The sequence below is a fragment of the Andrena cerasifolii genome, chromosome 13, assembly GCF_050908995.1.
Source record: "Andrena cerasifolii isolate SP2316 chromosome 13, iyAndCera1_principal, whole genome shotgun sequence".
NCBI classification, from domain to species: domain Eukaryota; kingdom Metazoa; phylum Arthropoda; class Insecta; order Hymenoptera; family Andrenidae; genus Andrena; species Andrena cerasifolii.
In genome coordinates this window covers 9549520-9576291 of record NC_135130.1, presented here as the reverse complement: position 1 = coordinate 9576291, position 26772 = coordinate 9549520, and the positions used below count along the sequence as shown (strand labels likewise).

At 48.3% G+C, this 26772-nt stretch overlaps 3 protein-coding genes across 8 annotated transcripts; 1 reads left to right on the top strand and 2 right to left on the bottom strand.

Annotated features, from left to right (window-relative positions):
• Nucleotides 1-1531: 1531 nt before the first annotated feature.
• Nucleotides 1532-4952, top strand: LOC143376073 (CAPA peptides). Of its 2 annotated transcripts, XM_076825916.1 has the most exons (5): nt 1532-1654; nt 2218-2259; nt 2450-2707; nt 2792-2941; nt 4102-4240. In XM_076825916.1, exons 1-5 carry the CDS (start codon nt 1597-1599, stop codon nt 4185-4187), a joined length of 594 nt encoding a protein of 197 aa, XP_076682031.1. In that variant the 5' UTR covers nt 1532-1596; the 3' UTR covers nt 4188-4240. The 2 variants fall into 2 exon arrangements, with proteins under 2 accessions (XP_076682031.1, XP_076682030.1); XM_076825915.1 differs by lacking the exon at nt 2218-2259 and having other exon boundaries at nt 4102-4952.
• Nucleotides 4953-5372: 420 nt separating this feature from the next.
• On the bottom strand, nt 5373-13210 carry LOC143375744 (uncharacterized). The gene is made up of 3 exons (XM_076825151.1): nt 12513-13210; nt 11701-11958; nt 5373-9579 (listed from the first exon to the last, which is right to left on the bottom strand). The coding sequence occupies exon 3, from the start codon at nt 9509-9511 to the stop codon at nt 7520-7522; it is 1992 nt and encodes a 663-aa protein (XP_076681266.1). The 5' UTR covers nt 9512-9579; nt 11701-11958; nt 12513-13210; the 3' UTR covers nt 5373-7519.
• A 707-nt stretch (nt 13211-13917) lies between these two features.
• Nucleotides 13918-24175, bottom strand: Carpb (Carbonic anhydrase-related protein B). Of its 5 annotated transcripts, none has more exons than XM_076825107.1 (10): nt 23835-24175; nt 21846-21957; nt 21530-21580; nt 20951-21279; nt 20157-20252; nt 19974-20040; nt 18492-18646; nt 15420-15548; nt 15290-15344; nt 13918-14549 (listed from the first exon to the last, which is right to left on the bottom strand). In XM_076825107.1, the coding sequence occupies exons 2-10, from the start codon at nt 21907-21909 to the stop codon at nt 14533-14535; spliced, it is 963 nt and encodes a 320-aa protein (XP_076681222.1). In that variant the 5' UTR covers nt 21910-21957; nt 23835-24175; the 3' UTR covers nt 13918-14532. The 5 variants fall into 5 exon arrangements, with proteins under 5 accessions (XP_076681222.1, XP_076681221.1, XP_076681223.1 ...); XM_076825106.1 differs by lacking the exon at nt 23835-24175 and adding an exon at nt 23184-23820; XM_076825108.1 differs by lacking the exon at nt 23835-24175 and adding an exon at nt 22127-23163.
• Nucleotides 24176-26772: the final 2597 nt, after the last annotated feature.

Below are 26772 nucleotides of genomic sequence, written 5' to 3'. Positions count from 1 at the left end.
ATGACAAACGATCGTTACAATTATCCAGCGCACGATATCTCGTCGAGGATTGATGCTAGATCCTAGTTTCATATTAGGAAGAATTCCCCGTATAATTCTTGCGTCTATAGTTGGACCCAAATCAGTTGGTCGTCCAAGATCACTCACCCCCACTGTTAGATTTAGAGAGACAGTGAGTGTATGGGGAGGGGATGCTCCTCCCTGTGACCTGAATCTGCCACTTGCTTTGGTTGAAACTGTAGCCTCCTTCAGGGCAAAAGACGGTTAAAGAGGACTTAACAATTCTTCAAGGAGAAAGAAGACTTCAGCACACCATTTTATGGCGTGGAGTTTTGAGAAGATTCCTTTACGAGGTGTTAATGAAACGGACCATCAGTTTCCTAAAAGTTAAGATTTTTCGCGGGTAATTATTCGGTTGAAGTTGCTCACAGAGGCCCGTGGAGCCATTTATTACCGGCTAACGAAGGATAAACTTTCTGTTTACGGGCGCGCCTTTAAAATAATTGTATCGGCGAAACTTTTGCACTTTGGAACCAGCTAGAAACAGCGACGGTAATGTATCGTCGTGATTTTTACTGTCTCTCTGTGTAATTTCCCACAGAATTAAGAATTGGTTCTGATATTTGTAGCTCTCACTATGTAAACCTATAATTGCTGAAGGAAACTTGCAATTTCGTCGGTTTTAAAAGAAACTCACGTACCAACAACAGTTTCAATAGTTTTTTGCGTGCCCAAATCTTAATTAGAACAATTTTGGCTTCGATGTAATTGGTCCATGCATTGTAAAACTATATGCTTGCAAATTCGTCGTACACCCCACCTAGCTGAAGGCAGATATCGACCCAGAAATCAATTCGACCCTAACTTGTAATTTATATCTGGCAATGAAACTCATTCCCCCGGTTCCGTGCCAATGCATTAAATACAGTTTCTGTTAATTGTAAAGTACGATTGCAGTACCACTGTACAATGTGACGAACATTAATTGGTGGCCTAGTTGTGTATCCGAAACTTGCATAACCGTTTATTGCAGTGCACACACTGGAATTCTTACTTGCATTTTAATACTTCAGAAAGCCAACCCCTCTCCCTCCGCCCTTATTGTCTCCTACCTAAAAATTCGGGTAGCAAAAGCTCCAGCTCCTTTCAAACTAAAGAAAACAATATCTAGTTCGCTTCCTAATGCCGTCAACTTCCAAGGCACCGAAACCCAAAGACCACCCGACTTTCTCGATAAAAATCCACCTGAAGATTGTCGAAAATGTTTCTCTAGTCGCCGTTATCAAGAGCAGCCGGAGTGTACTGTTTGCAGCAAGCTCTTAAGTCCGAAAGTTCGGTCCTCGACGGTCATTGGACAACGGGGGCCGGATGAGAATCACGCAGGGACGTCGCGGGGGCAGACAACGTGAGACGGGGGATGCGAAACGAGAGGGTTGAACCCCCGGGGGTTGGAGGTGGGAACCCCGTAGCCAGTGGAGGCGCAAGGTATAAAATCAGACGTCGGATACCTGGAGGTATTCAGTGTCGACGTGATCGCGTCCTCCGCAGCTTCGCTTCATCGAATTTCAATCCCTAAGACGGCCCACCTTCATCGTGATGAGGGATCACTTATTTGTATTCCTCGTCGTTCTAATATTTTCTACGTCTCTCAACCGTAAGTGCACTTTTTCCATCGATTTTTCCCGGACCGATTTCTTCGTCGAATATTTATATTTTCTTTACTTTTCAATGGTTTCGAGGCTCGTTACGTTAAGGAAAACCCTTCTGCCTATATTTATCGACAATTTGTTACTTAGTGATGTCCATCTTGGGCGACAGTTAAGAAGTTAAAGAGTACTGAACATTTGATGGTTGGACTCCTTTGGACGGGGTAGATATAGTACTGTATCGCGTGTAACACTTTTTAGGGATGAAACTCGTTGATTCATCTATCATTATGTTCAGATGCAGATCTATGAGTACCCAGAGGGCACCACTGGTCGCAAAATGGACCCCTTAATGGTCCCCTTAGATCTAGAAGTTCATGGAATCCTTGCCTTTTTCGAATCAGTCCATAGATCTTTCAGGCAATATTCTCTTCTGCCTGTATGATCCTGTTAATTATCGAAGAGAATTTACAAAATCTTTGGAATAAAATCGCAGTTCGTAGAACCCAAGCGGGCGCACAATTTGCTCAAGCTTTCGGAATAGCTCTATGACTATTCTGTGTCTTTTCAGTATCCCGATGTTCGGTTGGCCAACACTTCGAGTCCACCAAAGGCAAGACTTCTCATTTTTCTTTCACTCGAACTTCCCACGACACGAGCTGAGGGTATTAGCGGCATCGATTTCCATTTTCTTTCGCTTCTAAATGAAACTCATAAACTGTACCATTATCGTGATCGTATCAGTGCTCCCCCGTGCGGTAATGGGGCTCGCGCGATGTGTCTCAATCGCTTGGATCTTCTAGAGGGGCAGAAAGTAAAAGCGAACAACAGACGTGCGTCTGGTTTGGTGCCGTACCCAAGGATCGGTCGGAACTCGGAGATGGTGAACTTCGCCAGGTCCGATCGTGCCGCAGGCCTGCTACACTATCCCAGAGTTGGCAGGTCCGATCTACCGATCTCGAACGTTAATTTCAACGGCGACATGGAGCCTGACCAGGATTTCCAATTTTATAACGAGCACGACGCCGGCCTCGATCTCCCTGTAGATCTGGACTACGAAGGTGCAGCATGGTTGCATTCTGAGCTCAGACTCTCTGTGCGGAACCGCCTGCCGTTTCCTATACTCACGCAATGTGTTCCATCAGGATTCATGGAAAGAGCGATGAAACCCAAGCACGCCGAGAAAACTCTGAAGGACCCATCGTGGCTGATCCCCAATCGTCTGCACCTCCTCAAGGACTACCGGCCATGGCAGAAGATCGACGACAGTAAATCCCTCTACCCCAACGCTCGAGGTACGAGCAAAAATATCACTTACAAAACGCTAATGTACCCTCTCTTCCGTTGGGGAAACACGATCCTTCGAGCTGAGCTGTTTACCCTTGGCAAACGTTTCCCACCCCTCCCGCATCAGTAATGCAGAAGCGTTTTTTGGCAAACCGATGGCGTGTCCGCGTGAAAATCTATCCCGCCGATACGTGATCCGGGCGCAAAAGCGCCGACGTGTATCGTGAATGCTCTGTTGATGCGCTCGATCCAAATGCCAATTTAATTTTTCCCCTCGTGCCGCTCGTATTTCACCCCTCCGCCGTCCCCTGTCCCCTGCAATGCGTTACGCGGGTCGGAACGAATTTGGGGGGAATAAAACGCGGTTATAATACGGTATTTATGCGGGTCATCGCGGAGTTTAGCGGCCAAACACCGCCCAAATGTTTCGCGGCTGGCAATGAAGGGGAAAGGTTGCTATTGGGGGTGATTTTTTTTTAATGGAAATTTTATAACTTTGTGGTATATGGATCGATGAGAATGTTTCGCTCCCTGATAGAAGGTACCGTAGGTTTTTTATGGGATACTAAGTTTAAATGGATGATTTGGTGTGGGGGCGTGGCCTCGTGGGTCCACTAGATTTTATCGCAACTATAGATTGGTTTTAAATGTGGATATTCTGGGGGTTGAGGAGCAAGAGTGCAGCGCCTATTTTATTTGAATGGTATATCACAACTGTGTATTGGATTCTAGCTTGCAACGCAACTGATCGATTTGACAACTGGCGTGCAACTGATTCTAAGGCTTCGGGATGAGATAATCTTGCCGGTGGAGTGAAACGTATAGACTGGTCGGTTCCAACAGATTCTCGTGGCCCGGTAATCGCACTGTAATTCACACAGAAGTTCAATCCGACAGGATATAAGAAGTTCAGAATCTTGCTTCACTTAAATCCAACCCATAGTGGAGTTTTTCGTTGAACAACTCCTCAAGATCTGTAATCTGTATCGTGATTCCCTCGAAAATTGGGTTTCCACTACTGCACCCATCCTCGTCAGGGTTCCGCAGGTTATTCTATATCCCAGACGTACCTTACCCATTCCTACGCCATGAAAGGAATACAAATCCAAAAATAATCCCAAACTGATATCTCTACTAACATTGCAACTGCTTTGATCCCCCATTGCAGGTTCTAGAAACAACCAACTGACCCCAAACGACTACACCCCAAGATTGGGGCGCGAGATCGACGTCGAGCGGCCATTCTGTAAATGATCACCCTTTAAAACTCAGGATCCGACACGATTACTCACGGAGAGCGCAACGTGGTGCACATCCTCGGTCCAGAAGGCTCTGCCATTGGTTAATCTATCTTATACTCCATTCAGCGGCCTACAATCTTAACTCCACTTTATACAGGACGCTATAGGCTACTGTAGATACTCTGTACTCAAATGAACATGGATTCCGACGTGCCGTTGTCTGCATTTATTATCGATTATCGCGGACTCGTTGGGATTGTGCACAATTGCGACTCGACCAAACAGTTCTCGCCGACAGAAGAAAGGAAGTAATAAAGCCCCGTGAAATTAAGTTTCCTTTTCAATGGAGCCTTCTTCTTCTCTAACCACGAATCTACCTGTCCTCGTTTCTTCCCCGGTGACTCGTATTTCGCGAATTTTCGTCGTCCCGCGGCGAATGCACTTAGCAATTGGTATTGGAATATCGGAATTTCTGCGGATCGAATGTTCCCCTCGAATTGGAAAACGGATGACGACCGTCTCTGAGATATGGAAGCAAGATGGCGGTCGGGGGACTGAGAGAAATGCGACGTGACCCGTCTTCAGTTATTGTATGGATAAAAATTCGCTTTTCGCGGAACAGTCTCGCCATCCCCGCTTATTTCTGATGGAACCGATAATATTTTGCCACATTAAATGGAATTGAATATCTCGACCTTTCCTCTTTTTATGGAAACGCAATTCTCATAAATTGTAACAAGGTATTAGAACACTAATAGGTAGATAGAACCCATCACGTTCCACGAGTTAGAACCGCACGATCCCAACCACTTGATTTCGAGCATCAAACACGATTTAGTGGAGGTACATTGTCACATCGGAAACTGAGTAATATAATGAACCAGATACATTGCAACAATTAACTAAATAATGCACCCATTATACCGACGCAATCGAACCGCCAATTCGCATGGCCCTGCTTAATCCGATTCCGCCGTTCAACGTATCCTCGTTTAATCTTTAAGCGAGCACGGTTACGTAATCCCGCAAACCTGACCAAAACGCGATGCGACCGTCATAGAGCATTCAATACTTAAATAGAAACCTATCACGGGGAAAGTTCGAGTTTAAAGCGTATTGTAGATCGTTGCACGCAGCGTCCAGGCCCCAGCGGATCGATCGGCCACCAAGCGGAATAAATCTGAACAATGACACGATATGTGTAAAATTCAATCGTTTTATTAATTGACAAAGTGTTCATAATGGATACCGACACGTCGGCCACGCTATTAATACGTGTACTGGCGATAACAAATATGTACACACGTAGAGTACGGTAACAAACTAGTGATACAGTTTCGAGAATGAGTAGGGGAGATAACACGTTACTTCGTTCTGTCCATCCTTCCGCCGCTGAGGATTATCGTGTCTTTTTATGTACAAATCTCCTGCTTCTCCGTAAGGGGTGGGGGGATATTGGCAACTAGAAGAGACTTACGAGTCCTGCGAGCAGAACTAAAGGAATTGGGCTATAAAAAAGTAGGCCAGCTGCGGGAGTTGTGCGGACCTCGACTGACCGCCTATCCCCACCCTGTATCCTCGCGAATTCGCGGATCCCATAGTTTACCTGAAGTAAAAGGGCACGGAGTGGGAAAGCGGTCCACGTGGCGATGAGTCACGCGTGCCGACTAGGTACAGGCAGAGGGGATAGACAGCCCACAGATTTCATTTGTCCTCGATCGCTTTTGTACTGCTCGCGAGACGTATACATACTATAACTCACCGCACGCACTCGTCACCGTACACGCGCCATTTCCTGCAGGGGCCGCCATCTTGTGTACGCAGGACCAAGCATGCAAGCCGGGCAGACAAGCGAATAGACAGACGAGGGGTTTTCTTTCGAAACTGCGAGTCTTTGGTGGTGCGTTATATAAAAAGTCACTAATTCGATGTCTTTCCTTTATCGCGTGTAATGAATTTTGTTAAAAGTGAAATTATAATATTGTTTGCAGTGATTGAACACAGGTTCGTGGATGTTTCTTGTGTGGTTGAATGTAGAGCTATTTACAAAGTGAAGTGGCTGCTCTGTCAAAAAGTGATAGAACATCGCTATTGCAATAGAGGGCTGGTGGCTTTTTTTTTAGTTTCGCGCGAGTTTAATGCGGGACACGTGCAGTTTCGAAACTCGATGTATTACGTAATCGAGCAGGCTTGGACAGACATAGTTGGATTGGATTCGATCAAATATTCTGTATACTACTTTCGATAATCTGCCGGACGTCTTTAATATACGCACGAGATACAAACGTTCTAGGTCCCTGTATGCATACAACCCCTTTACTCAATGTACGCTTGAGGAGTGGTTTCTGATGGTTAAAAATGTGAGCCATTCGCTTACCAAGTGGCGAGAATAAACATTTCTTTCGAATAGTGAAATTATCAATGTATGGTCGGTGTGATATAAAAATGATATTTTGATTCGGGCGTGGCACAATTATTAGTATCTTGGTCTTAGTGTATTTTATCCGTTAAGGTCAGTCAAATTTTGAAAGTGTTGAACTTCATTTTGTAACTGGCAAGCTTAGTTTCAACGTTTTACCAAAATACTGAGCACTCGATATAAGAAATACAAAAATACTGTAGGGATAGTATTAACAGGGAATAAGTAAAACGAGTTTGGGGATGAAAGTATCTTTGATTCCAAAATTACTCGAAATGCGCCAACAGCAGAACCCCGAATACCCAAATACTGTTCAACCAGGTAATATTAGTGACATATCCAGCGGTGATAATTCATACAATCGTTCGAACTTTATTCTGAACACTATTTTCATATATCGAATTGTAAAGACAATCAAGTGTCCTGTTCCTGGAGGGCCATTTCAAATTATAAAAGTATATTCTCCTGTCAGGCAGTCTTCCAAATCAGTCGAGCATTGCAACAGTCCTGTTACATCACGTGAAACAACGAATAACAGACTTCCGCGCTACAATGAAGATTCTACAGTTAACCACCGTGAAAAACGCAAGTAACCTTTTAAACAGGATTACAAAACGGGACATAAGCGCGAAGAAAACTATCAAATTCACAGGCATCCCATCCGCTTCGACCACACGTTACTTGTCGCGACGAAATATAACAACCAGATCATTCGTTTGGATAACCAGAGGTTCCACTGTCTCAGTCTAGCCTGTCTCACCTGGTAGGCCGATGTCTCACTGTATAAAATCCGCAAGTACACACGCAACACCGTCGACGACGAACACAACGAAAGGACGACGTGACTGAACGGTGGGAAGAAAGCGACGGATCAACTCCGGGATAAAGTATACCAACAGTTTGCTCGAGAAAAAGGACGTGTCCTTTTACAAAGAGACGAACTCGTGCGGCGGCTGAATGATTCGCGGCGGCGGAGGAGGCGATAGCCGCAAGTCCGCATCCGTCAGAGAGAACGCGGAGCTTCCGTTGGCTGTTACACGGGGCCCCATATTGTCGTATGGTGAACAAAGATCGCTGGAGCGCAGCGCTCGTCGCGGTAGCGTCGCGAAGCTCGAGACGCTACTGGCCGATGGTAGCTCTACGCTAGTTTTGTTCACCACGCTGCTAGCGCCATGAACAGGAATGTCTAGAAGGTCTGGGTAACAGCGATCTGAAGCGTCTTGCGGCATAGACACTGAGATGAAGATGTTCCCGAAGATCCCAGCCGGAAGAACGCCGCTCGTGAATTCTGGCGGCGGTGGCGGGAACATGGCAGAGCAGGGGACCGCTCTGACTGCGTTCATAGAGCCACTGCTTATCTCTGGTCTCAGTCTCTCGACGGTGACAGTGGCTGCGTTCATGGGGTCGCAGATCGAGCCCCTTTCAGCTAGCTCGAGATCACCAGCACTGTAGGCCTCCACTATGCTACCGTGGCCGCTGCCCTGATCGTTGCTGTTCCCCGGGGTCGTTGTTGTCACGGACAGATCGAGAAGCTTCTTCTCCTGATCCCCGAAGCTCGTACTGCCTTGGAGTTTCACCTTCTCGCGAGCACTCTGTCTACGGGAACCACCACACACACACAGCGCCAATAAAACCGCGGAAATGGAGGCGCACAGGGCAGCTGCACCGCCACCAGCCAGGCTGACCCAGAGCAGCCAGTTGTCGCTCTGGGAGAGCGTTGGAGCCGTGTACACGCGCGGAATCGCTATACTGACAGCGTCCCTCGCTAAACCAGCTATGTTCCTCGCGAAGCATGCGTACTCCCCCGCATCACCGTCGCTGGCGTTGTAGACGGTGAGGTTGTTCCACCTGTCGGTCACACTCCCTGACGTGGATCGCTCGTTGTAGGTGACACCGCCGTCGGATGTCGCGTAGACGACGTACGTCCCTGGATAAGTCTGGTCGGTTAGCTTGCTCGCGTTCACTGGACCTCCGTTCAGCTGCCACCACACCTCAGGCTCCGGATCTCCCGTTGCATGGCAGGCTAAACTGACGTTTCCGTTCACTTCCTCCTGAATGCTGTTAGCCAGCACGAACACCTCTGGCTCGCAGGCGAACTCTGCCCCCTTAACGTCCTCCCATTTGCGGTTCTCCAAACGCGATGGCGATGAACACACTTGCGGCACCGAGTACAGTTTGTTGGGCACGTCGGGGATGAGCCAGGTTCGGAATTCTCGAAGCCTGCAATCGCAGCTCCACCTATTACCGTCCATAGTTAGCGTCTTGAGACGCGGTAGGCTGGATATCACCGACACTTCCAAGTACTGCAGCTCGTTCTGATCGAGCCTCAGCGACTCCAGCCCAGCGAGATGCACTAATGCCTCCCCATGTATCTCCGTCAACGAGCACCTCTGCAGCTCGAGGTTCCGCAAGTGCTGCAGGACAGGAAACTGGTGGCTCCTCAATGTGCCCAATGGGTTGCCGCTTAAAATTAGGATCCTCAGTCTTTCGTTGCCCAGGAACGTGCCCGGCTCGAGGCTCTTCACATGGTTGTCCGACATGTCGATCTCGACCAGGCCCCTCATGTCCCTGAACGAGTCCGCGTGGATCTGGTGGATGCCAGCGTTCCTTAGGAACACCCTCTGCAGGTTGAGCAGGCCGGACCGCTTGAACACCTCCGACTGCAGCGCCGGTATCTTGTTACCAGACAGGTCCAGCACTTGCATATCGGGGTCCAGGTAAGCGGGTAGCGATGTTAGGCCAGCGTCAGGGCACAGGGCCGACTTTTTCCCCGATGTCCATTTGCACCGACACACCTCTGGGCAGTCTGTCCAATCTGGGAATGCGGCTGCTCGGGACAGCAGGGCGAACATACCCAGCAGGAAGAATAGGGCAAGCAGTATGTGCCCTCCTAGAGGGTGATGCTTTGTCCCTAACATGCCACTGTCCGTTTCTCTTTTGCAGCTTCTATTCGTTCCTGTGGACCCCTCCTATACCGATTAGAAACCTGCGAAAAGGAAGGGTTTTGAATTGTAGCAGACTAGCATGGCGAGTACCACCAAAATGGAAGAGCAAGTTTCGCCCGAAACCTGGCACACATGGGCGGCTAATTGGAACTATTTCCCAGGCAAATGTTTTGGAACCTTCTGTATCGCCCCGGCAACGACGCCGTCATTTAACCCATTCGCGTTAGCATGTAAAATTACGCGCGATAATTTCCGGATTAACACGCTCTCACCACCGACACAAGCTACTTAACGCGCCATTGTACACCATGTTGATTAAACGTGACACGTGCTCGTCGCCTAAAATGCCCCCGTTCTGGTAACAATTAAAAAAGAATGCGAAGAACAGAAAAGCGGGAAATAAAAGCATGGAACGCGGTAGCGCACACGTTGAAGAATTCCAAAGTGCAGCATTTTTTAGCAGTGGCTCGGCTCACGAATATTTCATCGCTGCTATCGGCTAATAAAAGAATAGAATGACTTTTTTACTACGAGCGAAAGTTCCGTAGCGTGAAATTCTCAGTTTTTCGGCGAAGGTCAGCCTAAACGCAAACGTAAATCCGGTATTTCTCGCGTTCCATTGGATCAATGGCGGGGAAAAAGGGAAACTTTTTGAAACGTGAGCCACGTGGCGGAAGTTAGTGATGCAACGTGGATCATGGTATTCAGCCTTGAAAATTCATCGTTTAAAACTGTTCAAGCATGTGGTACTGTAAATGTACCCGGCTGGTCTGTAACGTGCTCGCTGCTCAATGGACGTATAATGTTTGCATACGCGAAGGGAGATAGTATTTGCTCGTACGATGGTCAGCATATGCTTTCCTTTACAATAGACCAAGGGCTTACACTCTTTTGTGTGCTCGGATTCTCCTGTTGGCACGGAAACCACGACCAATGTTCTATAGAATTTATGAAACTGAGGGACTTGATGGGGCTTCGAGCGCAAAAAGTGAATTGCTTCTGTGGTAAAATACTTCTATATTTATCAAACTTTTCAAATTTGGATTCCTTACGGTTGGGAAGGTGTAAAGAATTCTACCATAAGTGGAGGTCGTTGTGACATATTTCTGAACCGTTGAAGAAACACGTCCATTCATATGGAGAACAATTATTTATCAGAAGGGATCGCTTATTGTGGAAAAAGCAACTGATGTTCGCTTGTATAAGAACGAGTACAGAGACGGATGAAAACGGGGTGAGGACATTAGCAGGATTAATGAAGCAGAACGAATGAAAATACAGTATTATAACTTTAAAAAAGTCTGTAAAAAGGACTTCGTTTTTAGTGATAAATGGCAAAAATATGACACCGTGCAGAATGATTAATGGAACGCGGGATGGATAAAGATGAAATATAATTTCGGTCATTGTAATTGATGTAACTCTGCTGATTTGTAACAAATCTTAATACCTGGCATCTGCAACAGCTGAACAATTTGTCGATGCGATTATGAATATTAATACAATCGATTTGAATGGAAATCCACACAAATACTTGACCAAGTTATTCTGACCGATAATTTCTCTTTGATATGCTTAGATAAAGCCACAAAAGCGAATGAAATTAAGAATAAAGGGATCAATAGCATATGATGTAGAATCGTTGGATTCTCAACTACTCAAAGGACGTTGAACATTGAATGGTCGTTAATGGAGAATGAAAAATTTAATTTAAATCCTCTTTTGTTGTCAGTTACACAACGAGCAGCGATAACGATGGCAGAAAGCTCACTTTTAATTGCATCCTGCGTAGGGATCAAGATACAGTATCGTGCAAAAGTTTCCGACGTGGTGACTTAATCTTTCCATCCCGATTTTTGAAAGTACAATTTGCTAGTAAGTTATCGAAATTTATACGATCACTTCGAGCTTTTTGAATGCACTAGTAGAACCCAAAAATGCCTATAAATCAAGCAGTCTTTTAACAATTTGGTGTCTGAAGATCATAGTTGAATTTACAGTTGTCCACTGATACTACCTAACCCGGGCCAAATTAATCTTATCTCCGTTGGAAAAGAGAACGAAACAAAGAGTACACTTGAGGATGAACCGTCAGGAAATATCGTCACCCAATCTAGTGCATGAAAAAGCAAGGTACCTAAGGGTGCTCAGCCAGTTTTTACCTGAGCGTCTCCTCTGGCCACCACTAGGCATGCCGTCTGCGAATCTGAATGGGGCCGTCATGCTTGCGTGGACGCTTCCATTGTTTCTCAGGTGCTTTCATTTCGCCGACTGGTTCTCCCTGGTCAACACGAACCTACTGTCGGCGACGTCTCAGTTTTCATCCTGAGCCGGAGCCCGGTTTCTCCACGGGCACCGGCACAATCGCCGCCAGCCAGTCTACTCTTCCATTCGCACCTCCTCCCGGGCGAATGATCAACCTGCAACAAAAACAACCACCACTCGATTATGTAACGTTTTTCGGCGACCCGTGCTGGAACGGAAGAAAGCGACGCTGAAGCTGGGAACGCGTTTGAAACGCGATATCCATCGCGCAACAATGACTCGTGGGGGACAAAGGGAACGCTTCTGATCGGGGTTACGAGAATTTCGAACGCCTCTATAGGATTCCAGGCCACGGTTGCCCGCCTGGTGGACCGTTTCCTGCCTCTAAGGCATATTAATCGCTGACTCGGCTAATGGCATGCCCGTGTAATGCGCCGGGAAATTTGTATCGATCATAAATTAGTCGGCAAACCGGGCCAGTTGTAATTTTCAATCCAACGACACTGTGGCAAGTCCAACCGAAGTTGCGGCATCGATACATCGTGGCAACGACGGAATCTAGATAATTGAATTCAACGAGAGTCTTGTCAAAGAACTTTAGGGGGGGGAGGGGTCCCGATTCGACTCCCGATACATGGGAGTCCTGTGTGTTTCGTGCGTGGAAATCGAAGCACTGAGGAGTAGACGATTCGCTTGCTGCTGTACTTGCCATGAAAAATCCCGGCACGCTTTGCCAATCGCGGCGGTCGAGGGATTAAAGGCGAGAGCACACTGTACCACTCGACCGAGGAGATACGCTCTCCCTTTTCCCGATCCCTGTCCCTTTGTTTATCCTCCCCGTGGAGGTGAGAAAGGCTAGCCCTCCAGCGAGCTGGCACCCAACGATCGTGATCAGGAACGGATGAGGAGGTTTCGTGAACGGAAGCCCACAGAAACGGCGACGATGCACTTGTCAGCTTCCTCTCCACGCGTGTGCTCGCCCGTTCTCACGAGAGGACACCCCCCACCTGGGCCGCGGGGTCGTCGACTGGCATCGACTGCTTCTTTTCTATTATCCTCTCGGCCGATCAATCAATCTGGTCGCGTGATGCCCGACGATAAGAAGCTTCCGCGTTGGCGAAACGACCGTCTGCCTTGAAACGCGACGAGGACAGGGACGGTGGATTCTGCAACCTCGGCGCTCCATCGAAGATTTTCATCCCCCGAGATCCGTCCTCCCTGTGCCACCACTAAGAGAACCACCACCGAACACCCCGAATAGACCACGGCTCGACCGACACACCGAATCCGAGGCGCAGTTTTCCGTCCAAAAGGGACACCCTGGCTGTTGTTATTCCGAGTATCGTCGTGCGTACTACAGGGAAAGCCTGCAGATTTGCCGCAGAGGCCACCGACACGATGCCTCCGTGTTCCCGTGTCTGTTCCTCTCGCTTCCCCCTCCCTCACCGGAACTCTTCCTCCCCTCTCCTAGCGAAACCAACCCCCGCTCCCCTTCGTTATTCCACCGTCCTCTCGCTCGTCACCCATCGCTATCCCTTTTTGACGCCCTTGCCGCATAGCCATCCGTGGGCAGCACCGTCGAATTCTGGTTCAATGAAATCCTCTACCAAAACCGCCCCACCGCCCTCGCGCCATCAGAAACAACCTTCGACCCCAGTTACGTCCTTTCCCTCGTCGAGATTCCGGTTACACGCGACAGCAACCTCGGTAGCCGCTTGCTCGGACACAGAATCCCGTTCTGAAACGTGTTCTAGGGTGCACGAGGCGGATGAAGCGTTGGGGATGAGGCTGAAGGATCAGGGTCCTCCCATAGGTACTCTAACTTCGGGGTACTAAGACGTGGAGAGAATTAATCGACTTCGCAGAGGCGGTATAGACGATTGGATCGATCAAAAAGACATCTCAGCGCGGTTCATAACTTCTTGAACGGCTCTGTCTTATCGGCCGAGCAGGGCTGATATTATAGAAATCGCTCTTACCGTCAGGAGAGCCTCGATTGGCCTTTTGTCCTACTGAGCACTGTCGGTAAAGAGGCGGGAGAATGGGATGACGGGATAAATGGATGGGATTACGATGCTTTCACATTCAACTATAAGGTTTCGATGGTCTCGCACTTTCGTCTACGTTTTCAGCATTTTATTACAAGAATATAGTATAAACTTTCGTTTCGATAGTGTGTCGGTGTATACGCGTGTACGTGTGTCCGTGTATGTGTGTGTGCTCACGCATGAATCTTTATTATACATAGAGTCGCGTCTTCTCTCCCTGTCGATTCCCCACCCCCACCCACCCTCAAAAAAAAAACGCAGGCCACGATAGTCAATAGCTTTCGATAGTTGATCGATATACGTATAATAATATATCTTGCGTGTAATCTTACGGTTACCTTATCTCCTCTAAATTTTAATCTCTATATATATATATGTATATATATATAGGTATATCTTCATTTTTTTTTTCTCATTACTGGAAACATACTTGGCAATTCACGTCTAATATTACAACGAAGCATTTTCTTTTTTCTTTTCCCATCTCCCTCTCTTCCTCGTTTCGCCTCGATACGCGCCACCGCGATCCGGCTTAATCCGATCGACGACCGCCGGTCTCGCGATTTTATAATTGATATGTCAGTGGGTTTATCTCTCTTAACAGCGAAGTTCCATCTCGTCCCAGGGAAAGCGTAGTTAAACTGCGAACATCGGCCACCGTCCATTCGACGTTTCATGGGGTTATTTCCAACTGTTTGCTGCAACAAGCAATTTTGGTCTGTGGTATTTGGTATATCGTTATTGGGTCAAGTTCATGAAAATTTGCAACCATGTGAAGGAGGGGAGCGCCACCACCTACGGTAACTGTAGTTAAAAAAACATTTTCGTGTATCATTTACTAATACTTCTTCTTTCCGCTAGGTAGTCCCTTGATATCGGGAGTTTTTCTCATGAAAGTGTATGAATTGAAAATATTGAATGGAATTCCTGATAAAGATTTACACTTTTCCAAAGTACTCATCAATACGAGCAACTTTTGCCTGAAACACTTTTTAAAATAACGCACATGTGAGGAGCTACAGGAAGACAAACGTCCCGTCACATTGGTTCGGAGAGTGCGTCTGACTACGCACGCCCCTATTCCACTTGCCCGCGCGCTATCTATGTACTCCCCACCCGTACTCCAGTGGTACGGGTCAATCATATCGCTCGATACATGTACGAGTACTTTCAGTAAACACATTTAATAACGTAATTGCATAAACACCAACACGTTGCTCTCAAGAACGTGCTTTGTCGATAAATTAATCGAAATACCCCCAATTCCAGCCTTCGTTCGCACATTTGCCCCCTTTCTGGTGTGGCGCTCCGTCGTTCGCACGAAAATAGAAATGCTCGCAGGGAAATTGAGCAGCATCGTAACCTAGTTCCAGCGAATATTCAATGAACTTTTACCATTTTACCATTATTCGGCCATCGTGCGCGCTACATTTCATACCTTTGTAATATATCTGCCTATTCATCGTCGGACAGTTTTTCGCACTGTTCGGCCCCTGAGGAGCAAAGAGTTTAGATAATTGTCGGCGATTGTACAAGAACGTAATCGCGTTATCTTTCCCTTTTTGTACCTGAATGTTAAAATCGATGTTCGTTCGCACGGGGCGATGGTGAAGCGGCTGTGGCGGTCTAAAGTTATTCCCAAGCGGAGCGTTCGGATGCTCCTTGTTTCCTTTCATCAACTGCCGCAGGGCGAGAAGCTGTAATGACAAAAAGATCAACATGCATATGAACATTTCTGTTTGTTCCATTACCGAGGCTCAATACCGCAAAAATTCAAGACAGTTCATAAATAATAGCCTTCGATACATTCAGCCGTTGATGCACACTACTAAGAACAATGAAATTTCGCCCTATTTCCTCATTTGGACGAGGAAAATCTCTAAAACATCTCAAAATTCATAAAAAATATCGAATGACGTTTTCTCATACGAGCCCACGTTTTCGAGAAAATTCATTTGGAAAATGAGCGCTAGTCACCAATCGCTGTAATTTACCTCGCGACGCGGCACCGAGCCTCGGAATATTCGATGTGTGGCTCTTTTAATCTTTTTCGGAATAAGGAACGACACAGTGTTCGGTTATTTTGCATCCCTTTGATGGCCTCGGTGTAACCTGCCCCGAAAAACGCCATTCGCGGAACCCCGCCGTTAGCAAGTATAATCCTTCGCACGCCAGCCGCGGTGTCTTCGATAAATTTATTAAAATCCGTTGTAAATTTATGTATGTTCGGTATATCGTCCGCGAAAAGTAGGCATTGAATCTTTGATCATAGCCGTGAGAGTGCATATCCCACAAAAAGGAAATAATTTCAGAACGCGTTAAACAATTACCTCTCCCGGCGGAAACGGAAACATTTTCCACAAGCACAATTGAGCTTAACACGGTCACTGCAACGCGAAACTTCCCACGTCCATCGCCGCGATTGTCCAAACATAAAATGCAAGTTGCATAGAGGTCGGTGCTTAATTTTCTGAGCAGCCGGCTAACAGGGAAATTCAATTTATGGTGGACGAGTCGGCCTCTGAGCCCGGCCCTCATTTGCAAATTAACGGCGTAATCCCCGTGCCAGGTATTTTGCAACCCCTAGCACGTATCGCGTTCTTTTAGGTTTAATCCGTAAAATTTGCTTTCATTTCGTAATTTCAGTGGCCATTTGTTTGTAAGCGTTTTCAGTTACCGGATCACGCCTACCCGAAGGCGACTTGTTTTCGTTTTCTAGGCTTATCCAGCCATTTCCCCTTTGGTGAAAATGAATTCCACGTCTGCGGCTACGTTTCCCCTATTTTTCCACGTCAGAGTGATATTTCGTGCCCCGGGGGAGATTCTGATTTATTCCGGCAAATTAAAACGCGTCCCCAGGATTAATTTATCAGTCGAAAGCACGGCGGGATGGGAGCCGTTCGAACGTCCAATCACGACAAAGGGTGCGCGACGCATCCGCCGGAAGTCAATAGATTTCGTCCGTTATTGAGTTTCAGATATTGTTTGCCCCGTTTTTTTTTTCCTCCCCAAAGAATGCAATACTTGCCGTGCTTTATGCGTGCCGCCCGACAGAGCTGGGATTTTTTTCCGCCCTTTAATGCGCACTGCCGATCCGCCGATCGCGCGATATTAAAAATATGAAACGGGCACGCAAATATGGCGTCGGCGGCGGAACGCCGTTGCGGGTTTGCTTATTTTTTTTCGATTTCCAAAAGTGCAAATGCACACGGCGCGTACGGTCGTCCCATTTAGCTGATTGATCTGCCGGCGGATTTTCATTATGCTGTAGCTGGAAACGCTGTTTCTCTTCGCTGGAGCATTTTATACGCGAGGAAAACGCCATTCCCGTCGTATAATTTTCACTATTATTGCGGAGAACGAGGGACGAAAATGGCGCGCGAAAGAGAATCCGAGGAGACCCTTCAGTGATTTAAACGTCACTCTGAATGTTTAATATTCCCCGATGGAATTATTTTCAGTTTTCAATTTGGGACGATGCAGGTATTGGTCGAAACAATAGGACCGCCTTGTTCACTGATTAATATTTCAGGCGAGTGAAGAAAAGTTGGCAAACGGATATAAATAGAAGCATCCATTCCCTAATTCTAGTATTCGTTCTGAAAACATCAGACGCGCGCTCTAACCTCAAGGAATGCGATCATCCTGGGCATAAAGTAAGAAGAAAGAGAAACGGAGGATCGAAGATGTTGCCACAATGCCATTCGTTAATTAATATTCATTTAATGCGATTGTCCGACGGACGCGAGACCCACCTTTTATTTTATTACCCGGCAATACAATTCACCGAACCGTATCGTTAAATCTAGAACGAAAAAACACATTAAGACATCAGAACGTAATCTCTGGATGATAAAGAACCCACCGCGAACCAATTTTCTTTGTTGGGGGGGGCGTGCGTGCCGCGCGAAATCGTTAAAAGAACATCAGAAACTACTTTCGTGCGTGAGCTACCGCGATTCTTCAAGTCGTCTAGGGCAGATACGATCCTCCTCCACCCCCCCGGCCCGCGTTGAAGGAAACGAAATGAAGTTCTAGAGCCTGAGGTGCTTTTTCGATTGCTCCGGAAAGAAAAGAGGGACCTTGGAGGTGCGATATAGAGAACAAAAACGGCGGTATCGCGCCTTCTCTGACACGAGAGCAGAAACATGGAGCTAATAGGGGTGGGTGTTCGTGTGTTGGGAGCCACACGTTTCTAGGTTACAAGGTGCGCGCTATGGAAAGTCCGTCGATGGTCGACGAGTTGCAAAGTTCAGTTACGTGGCTTTCGCATCTGTGCTGGTATCGACAAGTTTAGGGTCAATGGGTTAATCTTCAGCCCCACTAACTGCTTCTTAACATCCGAGGCGGGATATTTCTACAAAATTCCTCCTGGGATAGGTATAGAGTTGCTCTGCTGGAGTTCTCTGGGTACCCGATTTATCTGGGGTGCAGGAATGCACTCATACAAGCCACATTATGGGTAACTTAAACTGTCCTCTACAATGCGCTAGGTGAGACTCAGCCTAGGTGAGGTCTCACCCACTGCAAACTTGGGGATGAAAGAAATCGTGTAGGATGGAAGCTAATAGAGACTCAGCCGCGCTATCTATTGGAGCGATATACCGATGGCCTAGATCAAGGGGCATGGTAGTTCTCACCTGCTGCTTGGTGATGTATATCGGCTTGTTCAGGATGATCCACGTGGTGGTCTCGTGGCAGGCGGGTATCGTGGTGGAGCCGTCGTACGTCATGTAATATTTCGTGTCTGGCAGGAGTTCCCTCACCACGAAACGCTTGATCTCCATCGCCTGGCCTGTGTGCAATCGGTCAGGATCGATAAACGCCGAGATCTAGCCCAGCACTGCCAGCCGCATACGTACCCCAATTAGCATCCGCGCTCCTGCACCCGCGCCACTACGAGGGCTAACATAATTTTCGGGGATCACGTCGTCGCGACACGTCCCGAGAGTCACTTAAGGCTAATGGCGGAGCGAAAAGTTCGCGTGTCTTCACGAACCAGCCGCAATTTCGATCGAAAAGTTGGCAAGTTTCCGTCGTGTATCGAGAGCAGCCGGGAAACGGGCAACACTCTGCAGGTGACAGCGATTTGCGTTCGAGTTTCAAGGCGATGGCCCCTTGCAACAACTTCCTAGGGACACTTTGGGTTTATGCACCCCACGATATTGGGATACGTGTGCGGAGGAAGCTGGTTTGTTAAATAGATCGCTCGGCTGATGGTGCTTTTACTATCAACCGCCATATTTATGAAGGATACCGATCGTAAGCTTTGACTTGCCAACCCTTAATGACAGCTTAATGGGGTCTTTTCCTTATCATTAGGTGAAGGACCAAGTTTATCTACTTCAGCTAGGAAGTTTGCTCATTGAAGGCTTTAATACCTCCACGACTACTTTCGCATGCTTTCTTTTTATCAAGAATCGAAGGAACTGGGAACAGTAATCAATTATTTGCAATTCCATTCGCCTTTCCAGGCCCTGTTTCAACACCGACGCAATTGTGCAACGGACCTATCGTCAAAGTGGGAGTTAATATCTGATTCCCACTTGTCTGATTCCCACTTTTCTCGAGGTCCTTTTGTGCCTTCGAAATCACAAACAAATTATGAATAAATGAGAATTCTAATACGATATTGCATATGAGCTTTTTGGGAACCACCCAGTACTGCCATCTACTTAGGCATCATCTCAACGAGCCACAGATGTCGCCCAAAGGACTTAAGTGGGCTATAAGCCATCAAAGACGAATTTCGTCCAGCGTGCAATACTTTATATAACCCACCCCATCATGAACCCCAGTGAGCCCTAAAATGTGTAAAAAAATTTCCTCCTCCTTTAACAATCTTTGAGAAAACAGCTTGTCCACGTTATATGAAAAACCTTATAAACGCAATCGGGCAAATTGTGTCGTTTATTCAGCTATTTTATTGGCTGCAGTCAAACAGACCTCCCACCCCAACATTTCAGGGTTAAACTACCTTAACTTTTCTGCAACCCCCCTTTTTTCCTTCGAAAGCACGCGATACTGCAATATCGTCGCGAAGAACACGTGACACTCAAGAAATCCGAGACTCTCTAGAACGTGAAGACTCTCCTAAGATATTAAATTACTCTGGCTCTCACCTCCGTATCTGATCTTATCCAGCTGTTCAGTGAATATTCGCAGCTCCGGGTTCGAGAGGTTTCCCACCTGAAAGCCAACGAAGAGAGGGTGTCTATGACGTATCGCTTACTGCGATCTTTCCTGTCGCCATCGATCCAATCTATCGGTTTTTATTACGGCGGAAAGAGAGATTAGGCATGTACCTGGAGGAGTAGTGACACCGCCACGATACCCTGCGCTTTGTGCAGAGCGTCCGAGAAGTTGTTGTACAGCTGGGAGTTGAAACCGAATATTTGCAGCTACGGTATAGAAAAACGGAATTATAGTAGGGGTCGATAATGGGAAGAAAATGGTATGATTACAGTGACAGGGGAAGAAAAGCGGCGGTGGGCGGGGACTAGTGGATCCAAATTCGAAACCAAGCCTGTTTAGTCCACCAATAGGCTATTCCTGTCCAAGTTTGATATTCAACATGGCTTCTAAAGGTCTGTTCTATGTAATCGTTGTGAGAAGTGACGATAAATGGAAGGCTAGATGTAAAATTGAGAAGGCCAATCGCATTGCCGAAGACTGTTGAACCAGGATTCGAACTAGGACTTCTATATCCAGGTCAGCTTTCTACACTATCGACAGAGTCTTACTGCCTAATCCTAATACTCAAGATGCTAAGCCTCCACTTAAGAAGATGAAGGTAACTTCCATAATTGGGGGATATTTCAAGCTACAAGGGATGATGGATTTCGATCAAAAGAGAGGATTTAAATTCACAAAAGTAACTCCTCTTTAATCGGCAAGTGTTTTCACAAAAATTCCAAACACATAATGCTCGTTCAAGTATTTCGGAATGGAAAGAATCAGAATTAAATGAATAACGAATGAATGGCAAAGAGTAGTGAATTATCATTATACTCTACTAATATTATGAAACAAGTAATTTGCATATTGTAAACTCAAATCAGATGTTTAAAGGTACTATGTTTCTAGGCCCGTTACATACCTCCGCCGGAAACGCGTGTCCATCGACGGTATGCTCGCTGCCGGTCCGATCGTCCAGGCCAAAGTGCAGATGAATCTCGTGGAACTGATAACGATAGCTGAGAGGTCCACCAGATATGTTAACGGGATGACGAGTGTCATTGTCCACCGCGAACACCACGCTGTGGCCAGTGTTGGCCAGAACACCTCCAACCTTGTGCTTGTCCAAGTGAAGGGGCTGCAGGTTCGGGTCAAAGAGAAGCCTAGATGGCTCCAGGTTTACCGGTGATTGTCGTCTGCCCTTGTGACAAAGCCACCACTCGGGATTGATGAGACCCCAGAAGCCAGGACCTTCAAATTGAAACGATTAGAGAGCCGAACGAGGAGGGTCAAAGTTCTTGACTCAGCTGCAGAATTAGCGAAGGAGTGTGAAATTATTTGAACCGGCAAACAAGTATTTTCATGAAAAACAGAGGGTGTAACTTTAACTGCTGCAAGCCCGTCGAAGAATAGCTTCCTTTGTATCTATTTGAACTTAGCCATCTACAGTAGGCTAGACAACGAACAATTGCCACGGAGGTAGAAGTGTGGAATTCCTTACCGGAAATACCGTCATAGGTCCACCAATCGTCCCAGCTGACAGGCCTAGATTCTGCAAATAGTTCGTTATCAAGAATCCGCGCAATGCCTTTCACGTGCACACCAGCAGTCCTTAACCTAGAACCAGTCATGGGTCAAGTGGCAAGGATATTTGGGCACACTCCACCGAATAACGAGCCACTCATCTCAATTAGACACTTTCCTTGTGCTCAGGGTGACAGCAACGGCAGCAGAGTGAGTTGCCTCCAGTGGCATTAGAGGAAGGAGACTGGGCAGGTTGAGGACCACTGATAATAGGCACGGGGTGGTCTTAGTACCTTGTATCAAAACGATCACGAACACTCCCCAGACGCCCAGGAAGACGGAATTGAATGGGGCCATTCCTAGCGCTGCGCGGTCTTCGTCAATTGAACATCATTCGGCTCGATTCTGCGACAGGGACAAAGAAAAAAAAACGCTACAGCTTGATCCAAACGCGATGAAGCACGTGTCTAGAGCGTTTCTCGCACGTGACGGCAAATCGTGTCCCCTAAGTTCGACTCTGTAGCCTCCAACAGCGATCGACTACTCAGCAGGGATCACGGATGAAAAGACTCACGGGGAGGAATAAGGATACCGACACGAGGATCGATCCGCTCGAGAAAGTCAATGTACCCGGCAGGACGTGCAGATGAAAAGTCCAATTCAATTAGCCAACGTGATGCGAGATATCGCGGGGTGGAGGATCTCCCTGGTCTATGAAGAAGACGGGGACTGCTGAGCCTACTTGCTCAGCCACCTCGGGGGCGACGTGTGCCGTCGCTGATAAGAGGAACAGCTTGGACAAGAGAGAAAAGACAAATCTGCAGGCATCGTTGTCGGGCAGGATGCTTGAAAAGGGGGCGGGGTTCCTCTACTCGATCCCCCACTATAGTTCGTTCTGGAGTCCACTCCACCCCGTTCCACAGCACTCCAACGGTGTATTCTTAGGTCAGGAAAGCTCGAGAGTGGACTGCCTTCGAGTGCCCGATCGATCGATCCCGATCTCGTGTATCGGAGATGTTCTTTAGCGTACGCCGTGCGAGATCGAGATAAGAGCCCTCCGCGAGTACGATGACTCGGCTCTCACCGCCTCGTCCCTAGTTTTTCTTTCGTTTCTTCATTGAATTCTGCCGACCTGTCACGCTTTCGCATATCGATTACGATTATTCCGTTCATCGACGCGCCTCCTGGCGTCCCACTGGTCTCTCTACCGAGAACACCAATGGGACATCCAAGGAAACCTGAACAGTTTCGCGTATTGCGCGCGGAAGATACAAAGCGAGGTAATTGGGATATACTCCAGTTACGTGTAAAGTGACTCGTGTTTCGTCGGATATATAGCAGGCCCAAAACGCTTGTCTACCTTGATGTGGGACTTATGAAGTCTCTAGCCCACTGATAGAAGTCTACCGCCTGTCTGTGCTACCCAAGTCTACCACTACTACTCGATCATTAGGGTTTAGAATTCTAGCAGCTAGGAATGCTCGAAAACTTTGCTTTACGGGCGCAAACGCGAGGTTCTTTTCCCTCTGTTTTTTACTTAGCAGTTGAAGCTACAGGGACTCTTGCCTACAGCAACGGAAGGGAACAATTAACCCTTCTCACCCGCGGCAAAGTGCAATGACTCGACTCACGGTTCTCGCTGATTCCCCTTCCGCGTCGACTCGTCCCATAGAAGGCGTCCAGCTAGCTTGAAGCAGTTCAATGACACTTCGACCGTTATCCTTCTACGGAAAGAGGGCACCGACAACGAGAACGGGCATCAGAGGACAACACTCCTACCGAGGTGCACCGTACACATTCCCGTGCACCACACTCGCGCACACGTTTCGCACCAAAGGGAGTCCTCTCGAGCCGGGAGGGCAGGAAAATCGGTCGATCGAGGAGGTCCCTCGAAGGAGGTATCGTTCACCCTTGGAACGTCGATCTCCCTTCCTCCTTCCTGGCCGCGGTCGATTCGGATAAATCGCGAAAAAAAAGGCGACCGAACGCTGCGAGGAGAGACAGAGGCGTAGGGTCGGCCGCGCGCGACTGGTGGGAGGACGAGCGTGCGAATCGATCGGCGAAACGCGCGATGGTGCGGCCAAAATTTCGCGTGACGAGTAAACGGGTATGGCTCCTGCGGAAATCAATAAACGGCGATCGCGAGGACACTAGTAACGGAGGATCCTTCGGGTCTGGATCCCCCTCCCTCTCGATGTCCGTCGAGCCGAGCGTCTATCGAGGGAAGCCACGGAGCCGCGGTTACGGTGAGCGCGGAGCGGATTCTTTCGGCCGATACTGACCGTGGACGACGAAAAGGACGACGTCGCGTTCTTCCACCGCCTCCACCTCCACCTCCACCTCCGCCGGCGCTTGCACCGTTCGTACGAGGGAGCAGCGGTCACCGCACGCAACCAGCACGAGTCCCAGCGTCAGGATTCCGCGAGGGACGCCGCTCCTGTGGCGAGTGTACGCACGATCACAGGGCAGCCCGCTGGCCCAGGGCCGAGAGCTTTTTTCTCCCACGGAATAATTTCGTTAAAAGCGCGGATCGGCGCCTCGCGGAGGAACGACGAAGGAGGAACGACTGCCCTACGAGAACCCAGAGCGTATACGTTCCTCCTTCTCCCTCTTTCGAGCGCTACCCCTCTACGATCCGTACTCCATCTAGATCTCTGTTGGCCCTCCTGGAGGCTGGTGGCGCGCACGCGCCGCTTTCCTCGGCGCTTCCTCTCGCACCGGCCAGCCTCGTTCGACCCCTATGCTCCCCCGTTCGTTCCTCTTTCTCTGACCCTCCGCGCCGTTCGGCCGCATCGATGCTTCCGGGGGAGAACGGGGACGAGCGTTTCGCGCCTACGCCGCTCTGTTCCTCGTCGACGAAGGACGTCTGCGCACTCTGCCGTTTCAGGACGAGGCGAGGATGGAAGCACCGTTCCTTACGGGAAGGAGAATATTACGTCTGTACCTGGCCGCCGGAGCCTTCCCTCCACCGACTCCCGATCTCTAATGAATCGACCTTTTCGAGACGTTTGACCCTCCCCCTGGAACATCCACCGGGATAATCAATGGGCCTGAGTGGATGTTATCGAGTCACCGGGGCAGCTGAATTCGTTACCACGCGTTTAGGATTGGCCACGTTCCATTTGCTGGTATTAAACGCCTATATATACCATATTGAGAGGGGAGGCAGGGTCGCTACTGGTGGACACGTTTTTTAGCGGATGCAATCGGGCTTTAAGTGAAGAAGTCGATGAATATTAACAGTCCCTAGAGTATTAGCTATCGAAGGTTCACAAATTTCCAATATCCCTTAGATACTGAAATATTCAGCCGATTCGAACTTGACGAATTTTAATTTCATTGGGGGTTTTTGATCATCCTACTTCCCAAACATCTTCCAAATTCGTTCTTTTATCATCGTCGAATCTCACCCTTTATACAGAACCCACTTATCCAAATTTCTCGCTGCTTATTGCTACAGCCAAGCAGGCATGCAATAAGGGCCTACGATTATTATCGCGTCCCGGTTTTTTTTTACCCTGTTTTCCCTCGATTCAACTGACCGCGCTAATTAATTCGATCAATCATCCCCACGTCATCCACGCTGCCAACGCAATTACGTCCCTTTAATCGGACTTTCGCCCGGCCCTAGGCAACGCCGCCGACGCCGACGCGTGCAGTCCACGGCGAAGGCGTTACTCGTTCGATCGGGTGGACGCACGTACGGCTGCCCGTCCACGGGGCTGTCCGTGATCTTTTCGCGAAAAGGTCGATCCACGGGACGGCGATGAGGAGAATTACGTCGTCGATGGTGGCGCTCGCGTGACCCAGCGAGGATATCTCCGGCGCGGATACACCGAAAAGCTCCCCCGACCGGTCGACCACGGCGTAGCCGCTTATCGATTTTCAAAGCGGCATTGCCCGAAACGCCTCGTCGTTCCTGCGATTCCTGCGTGCACGTGGAAGGGATGAAACCTTTCCGAACTCTCGCGATTGGTATCGCAGGTACGCTCCACGCACCTTCCATTTATTCCGAATCAAGGAAAAAACGAGCCCTGCCTCTTTTGTGCGAATATATCGTGGGTAGCGATCGCCAGCAGTTATCCTGGCCTCGAAGAGAGGATCGACTCGAGAGACCTTCCATCACTCATTCTGACAAGAGGAACACTCCATCCACTCATCTTCTTGGGCGATAGCCTGGATACTTCGAGGGGGGCGTCGTTCGGTGGAAGTAGCGATGGGTTAGAACGTACCGCCAGTATTTTTGTTTGAACGACCACTACTAGATCCCCAGCGAAATGGTCCTCGATAACGTCCCGCGTTACTTTTACCAATAACAATCGCCGGCGTACGCGAAACGAGCGTATCCAAATGAGTGTCTCGTAGAGGCAGAATTGCGCCGCGAAACAGGAAGCTTCCACCACTGTTGGACGATCGCGGACGCCCGATCCTCCCCCTCCTGGCGCATCCGAATGCACGTCCGTGCACGCGGCTGCAACTGATTGCTCGCGTACCATCTCGCGATATTGAATTCACCGCGAAACTTATGTTTGTTTTATTCATGCCGACTGCACGGCCCCCAAGCTGGCCAACTGACGGGACACCAATGATTATGGGTTATCGATGCTGTTCGACGTGGCCAGCTCATGGATATGCAAAAATGGCGTCCACCTCCAGCCTCCCTCGACGAGATATTGGCTTGGATGAAAAATTCGGTGTTTGACGAGCCGTGGGCGAGAGACGAATTCGTTTTCGTGTCACGCAACCCCCCTCCCGCACCCGTCGCCCTCCCACCACCACCAATCAGCTTGTGGTTGTATTTAGTCGTTCGTTGAATCGAATCGAGTAATTTTCCGTTCCGTTTCCTTTTTTTCTCTCTCTCTCTCTCTCTCACCCTTTCTCCCCGCATTCGAGGGGGACGTTTTAAATCAACTTTCAGAATCAACGGTGACTCTTTTTCTCCTCTCCTTTCCTTTTTGTCGGATCCCACAACGATACCGTTGAAATGGAGAAATGTTTAAACTGCGACGGCGGCGCAGCACGGGGATCGAATCGGTCGGGGGATGCAGAAATATTTGGGAGATTGGCTCGATCCTATTTCTGCGAGTCCGACTGTCCGCGAAGTGGAGTAGCACAAAGTTATTGGAGAGGGATCCGATTTCCTCGAGTATTCCTCAACCTTTGAACTTTCCATGAAATTATAATTCCTCGTCATCCATTTATCTTCGCTTCCATCCGAAA